The sequence below is a fragment of the Channa argus genome, chromosome 13 (genome assembly GCF_033026475.1).
Source record: "Channa argus isolate prfri chromosome 13, Channa argus male v1.0, whole genome shotgun sequence".
Lineage (NCBI taxonomy): Eukaryota > Metazoa > Chordata > Actinopteri > Anabantiformes > Channidae > Channa > Channa argus.
Window position 1 is genome coordinate 10,712,833 of NC_090209.1, and position 18,715 is coordinate 10,731,547.

The 18,715-nt window shown below is 40.0% G+C and overlaps 2 protein-coding genes across 5 annotated transcripts in view; both read left to right on the forward strand.

Annotated features, from left to right (window-relative positions):
- Positions 1-4,272, forward strand: part of LOC137139987 (uncharacterized) — a 33,992-nt gene extending 29,720 nt beyond the window's left edge. For all 3 annotated transcript variants that reach the window (XM_067527975.1, XM_067527977.1, XM_067527976.1), the window contains one exon: positions 620-4,272. In XM_067527975.1, coding sequence (XP_067384076.1) covers positions 620-1,147 — 528 coding nt within the window. In that variant the 3' untranslated portion in view covers positions 1,148-4,272. The remainder of the gene's footprint in view (positions 1-619) is intronic.
- A 1,428-nt stretch (positions 4,273-5,700) lies between these two features.
- slc2a4rg (SLC2A4 regulator) overlaps positions 5,701-18,715 on the forward strand; it is a 36,142-nt gene continuing 23,127 nt past the window's right edge. Inside the window, exons 1-2 of one of the 2 annotated variants that reach the window (XM_067527978.1) lie at positions 5,701-6,142; positions 6,936-7,171. In XM_067527978.1, coding sequence (XP_067384079.1) covers positions 5,900-6,142; positions 6,936-7,171 — 479 coding nt within the window. In that variant the 5' untranslated portion in view covers positions 5,701-5,899. The remainder of the gene's footprint in view (positions 6,143-6,935; positions 7,172-18,715) is intronic. The other variant, XM_067527979.1, reaches the window with a different exon arrangement.

An 18,715-nucleotide genomic window follows, 5' to 3' on the forward strand; every position in this document is an offset into this window, starting at 1 on the left:
TCAGAGCAAATGAGATGTGGGCAAAGTCCATTAGTGTGCACTACTGAGCAGGTGGGGGTTTTTTTTTCCAACAAATTGGCTGTTATCCAGAGCTTTCACACTATACCCTGCTGTTCTGTTGCCAAAGCAGTTGTGGTGAAATTTTAACAGGTCCATCCACTGTAAAGCTAACTCTGTCTGCCTAGACCTTAACAGACTGATAAGACAGTTTACTCTCTCTTATCCTACCCCAATCAAAATAGGTCAGGTTAGAGCACTAAGCAAGCTCTGTCAAGACATATGCACATTAGTGCACACTCACCAGTACTATCCAGGATCACACATTCATTTGCCCACATCAAATTGGCTACATTACATGTTTAATCTTATATTCACATATTGTACTTGGTTCCATAAACATAGTCTTAGTTAACTGGGAAATATGACACTTAAAACTGGGAATAACCTGATCCTGTGACTGTTTATTTAAGGCACAGTGCAGCATGTTTGGTTGTGATTATAGAAACAAGTCCAAATAAAGGAGAGTAGCAGTCACCTTCTGTTTTTAGGATAGAGTTATACCATAGTTCATATGATTAACTGACCCCATACTCAGGTCTCCTTCTGTTGGTTCCCTCAGATTGCTGACACCTACTCCATTGTGTGCAAAACCCAGAAGAAAAAACCACCTGTGGAAAACAACGGAGCAAAAACCCTCCCACGCTCTTTTGGTGGAGACAGAAGCAATGCGGCCTCCCGGAGCCGAGGCAGAGGAGTCCAGTGCCAGGCACATTCCCAGGAGGAACCCTGCTATGAGCCGGTAGGAGACAGGTCCTGGTCCACATGCGCAGTGGCTGAATCTGACCCTGCATATGCTACCATCGACTCCCACCGGAAACGTGAGCAGGGGGGAACCAGTAACAGCACAGCAGGTGGTAATGCCACCCTGCGTAGAAAGAAGCAGACGCCCCAGCAGCAGCAACCGCAGCAGGCGGCACCAGTAGCACCTCAGAGCTCAGGACCCACCGTCCTGCCTGTCAGAGGCCTGCCTGGTGGGGAGAATTTCTATGAGACCATCAGTGATGTTAAACAAGGGGTCAACAGCTCCAGCACCACCACCATCTTCACTTTCAATGACGGCATGGAGATGTATGTCACTGGCCTGTAGCTGGCTAACAGGCAAAAAAGGGTGCAGAGTCATTTAAAGACCTACCTGTTCATTGGCCAACAGGTTGCTGTACATACATACAAGGCCCTCTATGGACACACAACATGACAATCCATTTTGTGTTGACATCAGATACAATCAGGGTCTTATTCCAGGTTCAGACTTCCCTTAATTGGTCTGTACTTCAGAACCAGCCTAAGCCTAGCCCAGCCTAAATATGGACCAAATACATTTTAACCAAAATGGAACAAAAAAAAAAAAGAAAAACAGAATAGACACCTTCATCCTACTGTGTCACTGACCACGCTCACTTGTTTGTGCATAATTTTTCATTATATCTTTATTTTTATATGAACACTGTAGTCTTTAAAGAGTAAACCTGAGAAAAACACTGTTTAATATATATAAAAAAAGAAATGTGCATGCATTGTTCAAACTCAAGCACACACCTGAAATTAGACAGTGGTAGCAAGGAAGCTAGCAATATTAAGAGCATGTTGGCCACTGTTAATTATTATCACTAATTTGCACACACATACACATGCTTTATCTTTGGGGGGTGGGCAGTCATATGCAAGCTTAAAAATATGGAGATGAGAACAAATATTGTGGCAGATCAATGTCACAGAGATTTGTAGTGCTTTGCTATCCCTAAACAAATATCTAAAACACGTTATCTGTTCTCTGGCACATATTATTGTGGTGCCTTGTTTAAGCCCTATAGCATACCTATAATGTATAGGCCTGCTTAAACACAGAAATATGTGAAGGCTATTATCAGATTACTATCAATGTGCCCTAAATGCACATTTAGCAGTAATCAATAAAAACCCTATTACTATTAAACAGGGTTTTTCTCAATTATGTGACCTTCACATAAAATATGACATTAGATATGACAAAAATCTGTAGCCAGATTCATGGTGATATATCCCAACACATCCCCCACACACAGACACACACATACTTGGAAGAGTCACACAGGATAAGGTGATCAGGTCAGGGGCACTGAGTAAGTTGTGCAAGAATTTCCCCAGAGTGATATGGGTGACAGATTTCACAATGCAAGACCTTTACTGTATTACTGGGATCATATTTGAAAAAAATAAGGAAGTGAAAGAATGTTCAAAATAGTACACGATGCTTCATTCTGTGCAGTTAATATGTCAAGACGTGTGGGCACTGTAAACATCTGATTTTGTGGCCATTGTTTTTTTGCACAGCTGCAGGACTGATTGGCTTAACTGTGCCTTAAGATTAAGGACATTTCCAAGCACAGTTCTGATTTGCACTCAAGTCAAAGCCAGAGCTCTCCTTACCTCACCAGACTTAAGTCTGGTGGTTGAAATAGCAACAGATTTGAGGTCCAAGGAAAACTAAGAGCTCGGCAAAAAAAATGACCAGCTAGTATCCTTTGGAAGGATGCCCCTTGCTGCCCCCCATCATCTCTAGGCTCTACACTTGAGTTCTTTTCCATTATAAACAAGGTCTTTCCCATGTAGCTTTGGGGAACATTTAAAAAAAAAGAAAAATCAAGGATGAAAACAGAGGCTAAAAAAATGGGCATAAATATAGAGTAAGAGTGATACAAACTTCTCAGGCTGAGAGGGGGAGGATGGGTTAGAATGCTTTCACTGTGCCATGTGAAGAAAAAAATAATTCGAAAGATCAGTAACACAAATACTATTGTGTCAGATAGTATGTAAAAACAAATGCACTGTATTTTAATGCACTGTTTATTTTTTCTTACCTACTGACAATGCCATTAATTAAATAGCTCATGCCACTGCCATGAAAACAGTCTGTTTTTGTTGTTGGTGCATTTTTTCCTGCTTGATCAAAAAAGTGCATGCTTTGATATATGGAAACAAATATTGTAGTACTTAATAGATCTCTTGTTTGTTGATCTTTCTGTTGTACCTTTTTGACATGTGATGCAAAGCAGCATTGAGTTATGTTCCAAAGCAACAATTTTGAAGGAGAGGAGGAGGGGAGGGGAGAGAAATAGAAAAGGAAAGAAGCCACTGGGTATTTCTATGGCAGAGCATTGTTTATTTTGCGCTCTGGGGGAGACAAGAAATAGGTGTGGGAGAGAGATGAGGAACAGCAAACTTAAAGCTGGATGAGGATCACTGAAAATGGACACTGACCCAAAGGACCCTCCTCCTCCCAATATGTGTTTGTGTACGTGCACACACACAATCATGCACACATACTCTTGGCAGGCAAACACACACTGCGAAATTGAGCCATGTGCATCTCCAGGTTAGTGGAGGAAGCAAACTTTGCTTCCACTTGGTCCGGTGCTTGCATACACTCCCTCCCCCAGCTGTGCTCATCCTCCAGTAACCAATACAGACCTCTATTTTCTCTGTTTCACCTCTCTCCCTCGTTGTGCAGGGGAGGGGCCTTTGATGTCCAGTTCTTTCGGACTCAGGGAGTATTATATGGTTTGATTGGGGGGAGCAGAGGCTGTGGGTCAGGCCAACCCCTATCTGCACCAGTGGCTCAACTACTGTCCGATATGAGAAATGGCTAACAGCTGAGATGCTTAACAAGCTTTGCTGAGGCTTCCCTTAAACAATGCTGGCTGGAAATCGCCATCACACTTAATCCTCTTTCCCTGGCTGTCACTTTATGTGCCACATTTTTTTTTTTATCTTGATAGAAAGCACCGATCGGATATATTTGTTGAACACTGTTATTCACTGGTCGAGACAGATGTTTATTGCACAAACAAATACAGTATGACGATGTAAATGTGTAAAATACTCTGTTGCTGTTCTGATGTTGTTCCAGTATAACATACAGTATATAGTATATTTCTTGAAAAAAAAAGATGGTAATCACAGACACATTGTAATTTGTGGATGCAACATTCATGCTTTCCATGCAGATACAGATTCTGTTGGTTGTCTTCAGATATAATTATGGGCCAATACTGCTGTGACAGCTGTAGCCAATGTTATATATGTTCTTAAAGCACAGGGTTTAATTTAAGAATAATAAATATAATAAAATATGGTGTGGCAGTGAAGATATGCAAAAGATTGTAATGTTTTATATTAATCTTCATAAAATATTAAAGTGAGTTTTTACTTTTCTAATAAAGTGGCACATTATAACGTGTGTTTGTTGTGTGCAGTCTTATTGTTTTCTTTAAGATGTCAAACTTAGCACCTTTACGGTGCCAGTTGTTACAGCTCTTTAGCCACTTTACCGTAATAACAAGAAAATGTTCAAACCTAAGCAAGAACCCAAACGTGGCTGGGCTTTTCAGGCATTTTACAAATAGGTTAGATAAAGAGGCCTTTTCCAGGCATTTCCAGCAAGTATTTTAAATAATTTTAAAAAAGCCCCCCCAAAAAATGGATGTCAGTATACTGTATCTTTTATTAGAAACTTATTTTTGATAATGTTCACACATCCCATATTTCTATCAAGCACTTCAATTCTAGGTTAAGGTGGTAAAAATAGGATACGATAGACAGGCAGGAACAGTTTGATCTAATAATTTTGCAGTGTGGCTACACTATTCAGTGTTTTGAGTCTACAGGAAGTGGAGACAAGAAAAAAAGAGAAATATGAAAACTTGCCCTAGCAACATATTGCAATACAAAAGCAAGGACTCTATTGTCTTATTCACGTTGTGATGCAATCATGTCACAAACATGCCCGTGAAATTAACAGATTTAAAGTGCTACTTTTTCTGGAGATCTGTTGTATTGGATGTTACTTTTTTGCACAAAGGTCCAGCGAGAAATATTATTATTTTTTCTCCACTTACCTTTATCTCACACATTTCAAGAGTCTAGTTACTAGCTACTTTTCAGGTCAGGATTTTACATGTTAAATAAACAGTATAATCAGTCAATTAATAAGGCTGGACAATCTAAGTAGACATATACATCAATAGTAACATTAATATATCACTTATTAGAGGCATTTTGCAAAAGAAGCCCTTTTGATCTTTGAAGCATTTTTATATTTTCAAAGCAGGAGTGTCAAGGAGTATACTGTGCTATACATCAGACATCTGTTAGTTACTTTAACATTACAACAACCATGGTTTGAATATACATATTTTTCACTTGGAATTACAAAGGGGTTTGTAACTTTTGTGGACTGTAACTTTTGAGTTAATGCGAACAAAACTCTTCACTTTTTAGATAACGCGCTTCTAAAGTGCAATTCACGCCATTTCCAAATGATCCACAATATCATCAAGTCATTTTCGAAAACATAAATGCGCAGTTTGCTACCGCCTGCAAGCTGTTTTTCCTCTGCCCCCTCCCCCGCGCCCTCTCGCCTGCCTTACAGACCGGCGCGTCGTCGACAGACACCGGCCGGTAAACTGTTGGATACTCCCCCTCCACTCTTCCACCCACTCGGGTTAAAAAAAAAGTGATTGACGCTGTAAAAACAGCCAATCAAAGGCCGCCTCGCGGTGGACGCGTGCCAAAGTGTAGTGTTTATGTACGCAGCGGACCAATAGGAGCGAATAGGAGGGGGCGTGGCATTCTTTTGGAGGAAAGAGGCAAAACAATCTTTTATCCTCCTGACCGGGCGGCTTTTTGGATATCCTGGGTGGTGTTGGTGGAAAACCATACATGTAGACTAGAGTAGAGGTTAAGACACAGACAGTACCCATCCATTTGCGACAATCTTGATAAATGTATCTAACTTTAGCAATTTGCACTAACACATACAGAAAGGTTTTTTTCCTTTAGTCTCCATTCGCCCTGGCCGAGTATGGATTCCAAATATATTTTGGAGAAGCCGCTGGTTGGGACAAGGCTCGGTGGTGCGGATTTTATCTGCCGGCCAGGCCGCTCCGTGCTCCGCGACACTCGGGTCCACACGACGGAAAAAAACGGTCCCGTCGTTTACAAACCTGCGATGGACGGCGGCTGTGTGGTGGCGAAAAGCGAGAGAATCTCGCATAAAGGGAACGGACTGTCTCCGGGAAGTCGAATATTGCACGACGTGGAAAAAGTAAGTTTCGCTTGGTCGTGGTGTGGGTGTGCGCACGACTCCATTTGCCGGTGAAGTCAACAGTGCTCCCAGGGAAAGTTACAGCACGAATAATAACATGAAGCATGAAGCGTCAACCGCTCATTGCGCTGTATGACGACTTTGGCAGCTTACGTCGCTCCCACACGCACTTAATATAGTTTGACTGTTAAAATATGCGACGGTGATGTCCACATGAGACCTGCACTCGTGCACATTGTGCTGTGTGGTGTGCTGAGAACCGCTTTTTAAACTCTTAGCCCACTCATGTAAAGTGTCAGTGAGTTCACCGATCGCTATTAACGCGTGTTCCTAACTAATTACGTCGTATCCGAGCCACTTTAAATGGCGGCTCGTTGTATGTGCAAAGTTTACAGAAAAGTGGGCAGGGACACCAAACTACTAACCTACCCCCTCCCCCGTAACTCCAGGGTGGGGCTACAGAGAGGCTTCCTGGCTGCACAGCACCGCCCGGCTCTCATGCACTACTATTAGAAATACGTGTAAAAAGACATGTTTTTTAAATAAGCATCCTACTTTGGCTTGCATTGCACAGTTTATGCATTGCATTTTAGGTATTATGAGGCTCGTGTCTTTTGCAGAATCAGTCAAATGATCATGTCATAATAGTAACTAATTAACACTGTAACATCAAATATGCATATGTGCCAAACTGTCTAACTATTGGTAGGGAACGGCAGTTAAATACTTGACAATTGAAATTTTGCCTCAAACTTATGTATTGATTTCAATTATTATTTTCTCTCTCTAATAGTCTGGCCCAGGGGACCAAAGAGACACCGGTTACACTGGGATCCTGAAGAGAGCCAGTCCCACTCATTGCCCAGGCATAAACAGGCAGTTGCCATGCGGCTTCATGCATTTGGATATCAGAAACCCAGGGAAACAGGCAGAGCTGGTCAACAGCTTCAGGGCAGCACACGGGCTGAACGCACCACTGACAGAGAAACAACCCCTCCCCTCCACCCACATCCCTGTCCCCAGAAACAGGTATGGATAAGCTGCTGGTATCTGAAGCCATGGGCCCTTGTTGTGTCTTGCTCTTTGGTTTTATTTCTTAGAGTGTTGTAAGTTCTCTAAGCAATCATTTGTCTTGTTTTAACTTTTGGCTTGACATCTAAACATGATATTTTGACAGGTGTGAAATCAAAGTGTACAATTCTGGACCACACTCTTAACTAAACCTTTTTGTGTGTGCACATCTCTTGTTTCTGTTAACCCTAGTCCTTGAGTTAATTTAACACTGAATTTGTGGTGAATTTTCATACTCTGCTCCAAACCTGTATTCCTCAGTTTTGACTAAAATTGGAATTCACCCTCTGGCTACAACTGCACAGTGGTTTGGGCATGAATGGTGTGGGGTTGTACTGGTCAACTGACCACATGTTTGGTATTCCATCTAGAATAGTTTCAAAATATGCCCTAAGAGAGCCAGAGATTGAGATGAGAGCCAGGATTGCCCAATAGCTTGACATAAGGAAAACAGAGAGAAAGAAAAAGAGCGTCACAATACTGTTGCAGTTGTATATTGGTAATCACCTATATTTTGTGTTTTTGTGCTTAGTTTTATGCTACATTTAGGTGGATGTCAGTGATATGTGCTTACTGTATTTCAGACAAGAAGATGAGCTTTGTGTCGTGTTTCAACTTTCATCTTCAGTACAGTGAGGTTTTGCTACTGGTGTTTCACATGCACATTTGTGCTCCAGCCATAGTTTTATAGTCCCTTTGGCAATCAAACTTAAACTGACATGCAGACTGTTTAACACAGAGAAAGCAGTGCATCCAGGAACAACCCCAGTAAACTGATATGTGATTATGTAACAGTAAAGAGGAGTGGAAGTGGCTGCAGGCGGTGCCTAAGCAATCTTTCCACAGCTTTGGGGATTGTCTGAAACTAATTGCTTAAGCTCTTGTCAGACTGACCTTTCACGTTAATAACATGTGTAAATTCCAATAAGCTCTTTATTTAATATACACATATATACTTTTTAGCTACAGTGTATAAAAATTTTCAAATGTTAACGCTGTTAAAAATATACATTTAGATAGGTAAGTACAGTGATTGATAGTGGGCATGCTGTGCGTGGGTTCCTTTCTGCACTCACCATCCCGTGAACTTCATTTACTTTTGGTCATGTATGATGAGAGTGTTGTCAGCGACCATTCAAGACTCAACATGGTTTTAAATCTGCGTAGTGTTGTAGCTGCTTTTTTGGGGGGGGTGTTTTCAAGTGTGTATTCAAAGTTCCCCGACTCAGAGAACAAAGTAGCTGTTCTCATCCAAAACATTTTGGTTTAAAGAGTTTTTTGTGTTCCTTTTTAGGTGAAAATTAGATCATAACAATTCTGTTATACAGGTGTGTGTGTGGTATCCATCACGAACTATGAGAGCACTTTGAAAAGACACTGTAGCTGCCACTTGAACTCAACAACAGTATTGTGGTTTGAACAAATGATCTCACCCCGTTGCACAGTTGTACTTTGCTTATATACTTTTGGGCTGCAGAGTCAGGCACTTGTTTACCTCTAAGTAGTGGTCACAGTGGCAAGGTTGTGCTTGACATCCCAGTGTGTGTGCCAGCAGTTTTTGTGGGTGTGACTCATTGTATTATGTGCGCTGATTTGGATAATGTCAACAAAACCATTTATTTTCAATTGCTCTCCGCCAGTTTAGGTAATCCGAGCATTGAGGTAGAGGATTAAATATGTTTAAAGTGAATTTAGAGATTAAGTCGTTCCTCACCTCTGTGTGTTTTACCTTAACCATTGTGTCAGTGCACATTGTTTCTCAGGTACAACTTACAGTATATTCACATGTTGTCTGTTTGCAAAAGCGGCAAAGTAGGTTACTGTCTTTTAAACAAGCCTGGGCAAAGATCTTGGAGCATGAAAAAGGAGGAACACATGTGCATATACAACTAAAGACATTCAAACCTGCGCTGCACATTTAAACACTTATATCCTTCTTCCTTGCCCATATTTGTCTGTCTCTCTTTTCCCATTTTTTCTGATTAAGTCTTTCACTCACACCCAAACCAGAGCTGGTTCTTCCTGTCAATATTCATCAGCGTGGGATCCAGCACGCTGATAACTAAACAAAGACCAGTTTGAATGAACAAAAAAAGAGGTCTGATGAAATGAATGGGGGGGGGGGGGGGGGGGGTTGTTTTGATGTGAAAAGCTTTTCTTTCTTATCTGTCCTTGGTCAGGTACACTGTCACCACAGTAGGGTAACATGAATAGAAAACACAGAGTCTGCATAAACAAGACACCAGAGAAACCAACTGCAACGGCTCTGTTTTTAACATAATTGCTACCCAGCCTTTGAGTCAGCCTGCAAAAAGTCACCAGGAGGGCTTAGGCTAGGCAGGCCGGTTCACCACCTTCCCACCCCCTGTCCACCACCCCACTGCCAATTCTCTTCTCCCAAGACAGACAGTTTTTAAGAGTCAGCAACAGAGGAACAGTTACCTGCCCCCACTCTTGTCTGGGGTGTCTAACCCTCATTCAGACTGCTGACATGACCTCCACCCAAGTAGAGTAACCCTCTTCTTTTCAGGTGGTTCTTCTCTTGTACGTTTGCTTGTTTTACTTCAGCTGAAAACGCTAAGACTTCTGATGATTTAGTTTAATGCTCAAAATCCAGGAATCATCTTTGACTCTTTCTTAAAATCTGACATCTTATCTCATCCTAACTTTCTTCGACATTAGGTCTATAGATAATTGTTAGCTAACAGACGACAGTTTTCTTCTCTCTTGGCCTTTGCAAGTTATATATTGAGTTTAACCTTATAGTTTTTATTTGTTTTTAATTCATTGCATGGCTTTCTTCCAACCTTTGTTTCTGATCTTATTCCACATTCTACATCTAAAGACTTTCATTAGTTTATTTTCCATTTGTAAAGATCGTCAAAAGATTAACAGCTTTCAGCTTGTCCCTTCAGGGGTCGCCACAGGGCAACATGTTCCGCACGCTGATTTGGCATCAGTTTTTACGTCGGATGCCTTTCTTGCCGCAACCCCACCATGTATGTCTGGGCTTGGGACCGGCACCAAAGTTGCCCTTGGTGGCTGGGTGGGGCCACACCTGGTGGGGTGAGATTCGAAGCTTCTGCATCCCAACCCAATGCTCTACCACTGAAAACAGTTTAGTCACTTTTTAACACTTGTTTATAAACACACATGGCTTAACCTAACTTTACTTTTCACTATAAAGCTTATTGGCCTAGAGTACATGTTTACCATGCCAATAGTATTATTAGTTGCAAGATTTCTTCTGAAGATGATGCAACAGTTTTTCTTATTTCCAGAAAACAGGAGGTTAAGGCTCTTGACATTTGCTGGGGTGAAAGGTCATCCCTGGTGAATGCAGTAATGCGAAGGAAGGTGGGTGGGGTTAAGATCAGGACACGAGCAGGCAGGCATTTGGCATGTCTGCTAGTGCAGCCTCAGAATATGGGTTACGTGCTGCATACACAATATATAGCCCTGGGAAATAGTAAATGACAGTTAATCACCCCACACTGTAGTTTTAACTCCTGGCTTAGATGTGTATGGAGGAGTGGAAAGCTCATGTCAAAAATATTTTTGTTTACTGTATTTTCAGGGTGTACCTTGCTCTGAATTACTGATTCTTTAAAACTAATGAAGGACACTGGAAGAAGCTTGGGTTAATGAATGAAATATGTGCTCCGTGTGTGTGTGTGTGTGTGTGTGCGTGTGTGTCTGTGTGTACATTTCTCATGTCTTTCTGTGGTTGTGCAAAAATGTTTAGGTTACCATACCATTGGTAAAAGGTCATTTTGCAAAACTTCAGAAGGCTCATTGAGTAATTTAAGGAGGGGGTTTGGTTAGGCCTTTAGTTCTGGTGGTCAAGTTTGGATAAAGGGGCTAGGGAATGCATTATGACATTGTCCTCACAAAGATAGAAGTACGCACGCGCGTGTGTTTGTGTGTGTGTATACAATGCCCTAATGAGACATTAACCATCTGCTGTTATGCAGTGAAGAAGAAAGGCTAAATCAATTTCATAAGTGCGGAGGAGAGTAGGAGGCATGAAGGAATGTTTTCAGCAAACTGTTACAAAAGTAATGTTACACAGACAACGGTAGAAATGGCTCCAAAGTAATTTACATGAAATGTATCTTCCATCATAAATACTCACACACTTGTTTACCTTTCAGAGTCCACATATAGGTTTTGTACTGTACATCTGTCTCTTGTTGCTCAGTTTTGGCACCACTGCAGTAAAATGCTTTATCGCTTGCTCACCCACACTAATAGACACTTACATAAGCCCTCCAGTTTTGCCACATTAGAATTTAGAGATGCCAGAGTTAAGTGTGTCTTCTCTTATCAGTCACTCTTTGTAGTTCTACCCAACTCTTCATAATAAAAGCAGCTGCTCTGTAGCTTTTCTCTCAGTCTCTCAGCCTCTCCCACCTTTCTCATCTTTCACCTTCAACTCCCCTCACATTTTCTTTCATACAACTTTTATCACTACTTTCATATCCTTTCCTCACTATCTTATTGACATCCTCATAAATGTGTCTAAAATTAATCTACAGCAAACTCAGTTTGTTCTGAAGGTGTTGCTTTCTCAGAAGTGGATAGCACCTAGAATTTTGTTCAGATTACAACATTATGGCCCAAAATGGCCCATAGTGGTTTATGCTTTATCTTTTCCATACATACCATTTTCAGTTTCTCTTGGCATTTTGCCCTCTGGCCCTCTGTCTAAAGGATGACCAGCTAAATCCTACTCAAATCCAGAGGAGATGAACCCCTCTTAACAAAGCTGTGTCACTCTCTGCCAGGAGAGTTCATTCTATACTACAATAGAAAACAATGTAGGTACTCCAGTATTTGTCACAAGCTTTTATTTCTTGTTTCTCTCTTTTAGTATGCACACATATGCAGCATAAATGTAATATTTTTTTATTTCCACTACTTTTCATTAAACATATCCATTCATAAGAACACTCCTCACAGGTGTTTTGATCCTGAAATCCCAAATTTACAGAAACTCATGAGACAAGGGTTGATTTTGGTTAGGTGTATTTTTTTGCTGGTAGCGGAGTCAGACAGGTTAGATTATCTAATTAGCAATAATGCTAATCTTGCCTTTGCTATTATTTCTCACTGTGTTAGAATAATCTCAACAACACTGTAGGAACATTTTCTGAAGGTACTCTAGTGAAGTAATTCTTGTGAATTTGCAAATGGCTTCTGAAATCAGAAACATGATGGTTGAGAGTAAGCCTTCTAAAATCTGAAATAACTGTTTTCTGAATGTTCTGTAAGTAGTTAGTGTCATGAGTTTTGCTTTCTCCTGCTCTCAATCACTGCACTTATAAATATCCTCACACACACACACTCATACACAGTGTCTTGCGCAAACCCTATTATAAGTCATCTCAGTCTGTTGATGACAAGCAATGAAATTCAGTCCAAGCTGCAAACAGAGAGAAGTCTGAGAAACGCCTAACATTTTGTACTGTGCGGAAATGAATGGCTGACATTTGTTTTAATATCAGTACTTTTCTTTAATGTTTGTGCTGAAGGTCTAGTTGAATATTCTTTTCCTTTCATTTGTTAGGAAGCATATTTTAGTTTTTTCGCTGTTCTTAATCTTGATTTCCTCTTAGCATTTAGCAATGTTTTTATGTGTTTATTATATTAAAACAAAAAGCAACACCTTTTCCTCTTCTGTCCCTTTCACTATGTCAGTAACCCATGAAACATCACAGCTACCTTCACCTTCCCCTTACAATGAGCTAACTTGTAATTAAAGTGATTATTGGCAGCCTTGTCTTTTGGTATAGTTGTGGAAGACAGCTGTACTCATTTTCTCTGGCACCTCAATTGGTTTTGAGTTGATGCTATTCAGTAATGTGGCCATTGATTTTTAAAAATGCCCAGGCCTGCAAGGGATTAGGCAAATCAAAGTGTGAATAAAAACCTTGAAGCTGTGCCTAGATTGAATGATTCCAAGTAATTACATTAAAATATGTTTTAAGGATCAAGCTTGAATAAACTATTTTTATGCAGAATGCCACACCCAGACTGCTATAACCAGTGGGCCCAGTTCCTCATAAGCTCCTAGAACCCCCTGTCCTCTTCAGTGCTCTGTGTGTGTCTTTAGCAAGTGTGTGTGTGTGTGTGTGTGTGTGTGTGTGTGTGTGTGTGTGTGTGTGTGTGTGCGCCTGTGTAGACATACATGTCCTTAACAATGGATGTGTGTTGGCTGAAACTGAAAAGCAGTCAAACAAATCTATAAGTGAACAGCTTAGCTTGTTTTCTTTCTTTTTACTTATCTGTCACCTACACACACACACACACACACACACACACACACACACACACACACACACACACACACACACACTAATTGTTTAGCCATAGTGAGGTATTCAGGTTTCATTTAACACATATCTGCAAATACCACTGTTCTTCTCTCACATATTGGATATTACATCATGCATAAAAGTATTTTCTATGTCCCACTTAGCCAGTCAACAATGTTTACACATAGGTCAACTATATTTATATGTACAAAGTCACACATCCCATGGTCATATCTGCAGAAAACCAGGCCAATCTCTCATTCCTTTTCTAACTGCTCTAGCCTTTTCTCTTTCCGGTCTGATCTGCCACAGACTGGTTTGGACCATGAATCAAAACCATGGTCACAGTATACAGTATACTAGCTACAATGTTTTTTGTTCACCATAATTACACCATGAGCATAAGAGCAAGGGCAGAGGAAACACAGAGACTAACAGAGAGGAAAAGAGAGAGAGAAAGGGAGGGGCATAAGGAACCTAAAGGCTAATACCAGTAAATGTAAAATCTGTGACAGTCATCTCCTTCAAATTATTACTGCTGGTGTAGCATCAAGATCAGAGCTCAGTGTCCTACTTTCAGGAGAAACCATTTGCTGCCCATTGCACATTGTGTCAAAAAATGTTGATTAAAAACCTAACCCAACCTAAATTTGCTTTCATCTTTACTTTCTGAAAAAGTCTTTCATTCATATAATTGCTTCATGCTCCATTAATAATTTGCCATCAAAAACAAGATTAAGTATTCATTAACATGTAGGCATATAGACAATAGATGATCATCATTCATGTCTAATTATTTGTGGTTATGTATTGGAGCAATTCATGCCATTTGTGTTAAGTTAACAGTTAAGTTATTATTTTATTTTTTAAATAAAACTTTCAGCAAAAAGTGACAATTAAAATATAAGTGGCATCCTGTACAGTTACAGGAAATGATAAAAAGATGTTATTGTAGTTGCAGTAAATAAGCTATTATAGTAGTGATAACAATATTTTCCTCTAAATCCGTCAGTTTATAACAGAGATAATGGTGAAAGAGGGTAAACAAAGATAAAGATATGAAAGATAAAGAATAATGCATTCCTTAGGTTATTACATAATGCAGCAATGTATTTCTTCTTATAATAGTTGGACATTTTTTAATACACAAGTTTGATAGACCTTAGAGAGTCAAACTGTTTGATAGAAAAACACAAGGCTAGACTTTTCCTGCGCTAGGGCTGCTAGCTGTGTTTGGCAAGCTTTAGTAAAAATGTTATAAACTATCAGTCCTGCTCCAGGGTTTTTAATGCCCTCTCTGATGTCAGATGGGGAGGCAGTTCTGTTTTTTTTTACAGTTGTTTATAGGTAGACATTTTATCATAATCATCTCTGTAGTGTTTTCATGATGTGATCTTATTGCTTTTGTTCATTGTATTAACTATCCCTCTGCTCGCCTTACAGCATTATAGAGGGACAATTTAGCTTTGCTTATCCTTAATAGTGTCACTATTTCTTCCTGTCAGAGGTGAATGGTGGTTGTTGGCAAATTGGCAGAACATTGACTAGGATACTTAATTGTTTAAAAATGTGTTTGACAGTATTCTTTTGTTAATTACTTCCACCACTACAATGCTTATTTCTGCAAAACAAAATTAGATGCTGCTATTGAATTTGTTAAACATGTTTTACTAATGTGTTTATTTACTAATGTAATTACATATGTTTAACATTTGAGATAAAAACTAACATGTGACATTATCGCAGCTTATGTGGTGTACATTAACTGAATGCAATACAAATAATAGATGTTATCACATATATATTGTAAATATTGAGGATTAGGGCCATAGTGTATGATTTGCTTTCCCCTCTTCTCTTACACACAAAAAATAGATCTAAACAAAACATTGCTTTCTTGGGGTTGCATTTGCTTCTGGCACTATGTCTGGGTAGGAGGAGTGTAAGAGGTTTCAGCTCCATAGGCCTTGCCACTGGTCTCTATGAAGTATGCAGCAGTTCTTCAACTATCTCCTCTTTTTCCTTTAAACGTTTTTTCAGCTCCCTCACTTTTTTTTTTTAAGATACTGATCCGTTTACTTTTCTGGCTGGAATCTTTGCCTGTTTCTGTCCTGAAGAAAGTTGGCTTCATGGGAATAAGTAGAGCAGAGTGTCTTTGGAAACAGCATTGGATTGTATTTGCAAAATAGAGGAAACCAGACAGAGCACTGGCACTGGCTTGTAATGGCAGAGGGGCAAATCTCAAGGCGACAAGAATGAGGAACAAATTAAGAGAATGAGTGCCACAGGAAGGAGAACTGACTGCTCTGTTCAGGGTTCTCCACCATTTTAATTTGTTTCATGACATATTTCCCTCTGTTTACTCTGGTTCCTGTCTTCTCTTCCTGCTCTTGCCTGTTTTACTTCTTAATTCCAGTATCAGCCACGACATTGAATCCACATACCTAATATTGCCTAGTTCCTACTTTGCCACCCAAAAAAGCTCTAACCTGTCCAGGCACTGACTCTGCAAAATCTACAGGAGGAAGGTATCCTCCTGTATCTGCCACAAAAGGATAACTTTGGTGATTTTGTTAATGAATATTATTCTTACCAATTCCTATACTAAAACGAAAACCACAGATTATTCTCCTCGATTGGTTTGTGATATCTGTCAGGCTGCAGCCTAGAATTTTTATTCGTCTGTGCCTTAGACCTCCAGTGTTTGTAAAAAAATTATTAAAAACACATTAGCCAGACACACAGCTCTGCTGAATGACATTTTCTTTATTCCAAAATTATTCCAAATCCTCTGAATATCCATAATTGTACTTAAGTTCTTGCGCATGTGCAGTTGACTGGTTTCCATTAGACCGCTCAACAAAGTGTTGGTGATTCAGATCACTTAGAGCAACATTTCTCAACCAGGAGGTTTAGGATAAAGGTGCCCATTACCCAGTAGAGTAGCGGATGTGGCTGATATCTTATGCATAAGCAGTGGACAAGCAGTGGACATGCCTATGACAGACAAATAAGATGATCCAGGTTGCAGACTATGTCAGTATGGGGGTTCTAAGAAAAATATGACATTATGAAATTATGATATCTAAATAAATGATAAAATGAAGTTATCATTTAAAGATTGTGCTGCTGGCATCTTTCTGCTATGTACCAAAGGACACTTTCAAAGTTATCCTTTAAATCCTGTAAGTTGCAAGATGGGGCCTCCCATAGTGCTGGTGCCATCTCTTCACCTCACACAGTCACCTACATTATGTAAAAGAAATCATGATTCATCAGACCAGGGCAAATTTTTCCATTGCTCCATGGTACAGTTCTGACAATCACATACATATTGTAGGTCTATAGCATGGTCTTTAGCACTCTGACCAGTCTGTGTCTATGCAGACCCATACGCTTGGGTGCCCATAACCTTGTAGCCAGATCACTAACGAGTCTTTCCTTGGATCACTTTTGACAGGTAAACCACATTGTTTTAGAAGTTCTTTGACCCACTTGACTAGTCATTAAAATGTGGCCCTTTTGTCTCTCAGATCCTCACACTTGCCCATTTCTACAGCTTCCAGCACATCAAGTCCAAAACGGACCCCTTCTTTGCTGTCTAAGATATCCCCCCCCTTGACTGGTGCCATTGTTTTAAGATATTCTTGCTATTAACCTCGCCTTTCAGTGGTTTTAATGTTGTGGCTAATCTGTGTACTAAATAAAAGTGCCTGTTTTGACATTTTGTATGTCTTATTCTCCTTTTCCCTTTTAATACCAGATAAACACAGGCTTATTTGATGATGTGCAATCAACGTTTCTTACTTGATTTGATCTCGTATCCCTAAAACAAACAGGCAGGTTTTAGAGATTACATGGCTTTATGATCCTGCAGAATCATAGCCTAGCCCTGTATGAGTGGTTTGGGTTATTTAGGTACATGATTTGAACAGATGTTGGAGATAAATAGAGGTGTTTTGCAAGAAGAAAGTAAAAACATCTATTTTACTTCTCAGACTTGTGATTCACTGCATCCACTCATGACAAATGAAAAGTGACAAGCGTTTTCATAAGGAAGCGTTTTCAGGCAGGAGGGTTTATTTTGCTTGCTTTTTTTTTCAGTAGAAGAGGGGATAGTATAGAGCATAGTACATGTCACCACAGCACAAGTTAAGTTAGCGTAGATGCATAATGATAGTGAAATGGAGTTAGTAGAAAGAGTAAAGTCTGGTATCGGCTTTTCAAAGATTTGTTGGAATTTTATTTCTTTTTTTCTTTTTTTTTTTAGGTAAAGCCAGGAGATGTCAGTGTGTGCCACATATCAGTTATGGGATTATAGAGCAAATGACCAACCCATGTTCAGCCTGTGTTTTCCAGGACTGACCTGTGCTGGCACACACTACTCACGTAATGTCCCACAATTCCCTCATGTCTAGCTATTTCCACATGATGTGGGCATGGCATGCAGGTCAGGAGATGTGTCATAATTTACTCTTTCATCAGCCTGTTAATTGCTTGTGCTGTGTCAACATTTTCTCGCTGAGGAACGTGCGTTCCAAGCATGACTCTGTCCTTGAGATTAATCCACATGGACTGACCTTTTTCCACTGATCTTTGACCTACAAGTTTGCTATAAAAGTGTAATATGTACACTGATCAGGCATAACTGTATGACCACCTGTACATTTTAATTGAATCCAATACAGCAGCTCTGCCATGAATTTTACTTTTACAAGGTTTTAGGTTGAAACTGTCAGAAAGGTGATAATTCTATTCTATGTTTTTCTAATGTTTTAGCCACCATATTTAAACTGAATCAGGTTGCTAAAACATTAGAACCACCTTGTCACTCCAGTACTCCACTACCCACTTTGACCTCAATAATAAACACATAGTAGAATTATCCCCTTTATCACCTGGCAGAGCCACAGTATTGGATTGCATTAAATTTCACAGGTGGTCACAATGTTATGCCCGACCGGTGTATATGTGTAAATGACCAATCGGCTGAGTTTATAACAGAGAGCAGGCATATAGAGTCAAACACCACAGCGGGCATCATTCCTTTTTGCTCTGTTTCTATTCTGTATTATTTTGCCAATACAAAGCCATCTGTTGTTTGTGCTTGTCCCTAAGGCTACAGATTGCATTTGAGGATCAAGAGAGAGGAAGAGAGGTCTTTTTGTCCCTGGACTGAATAGCC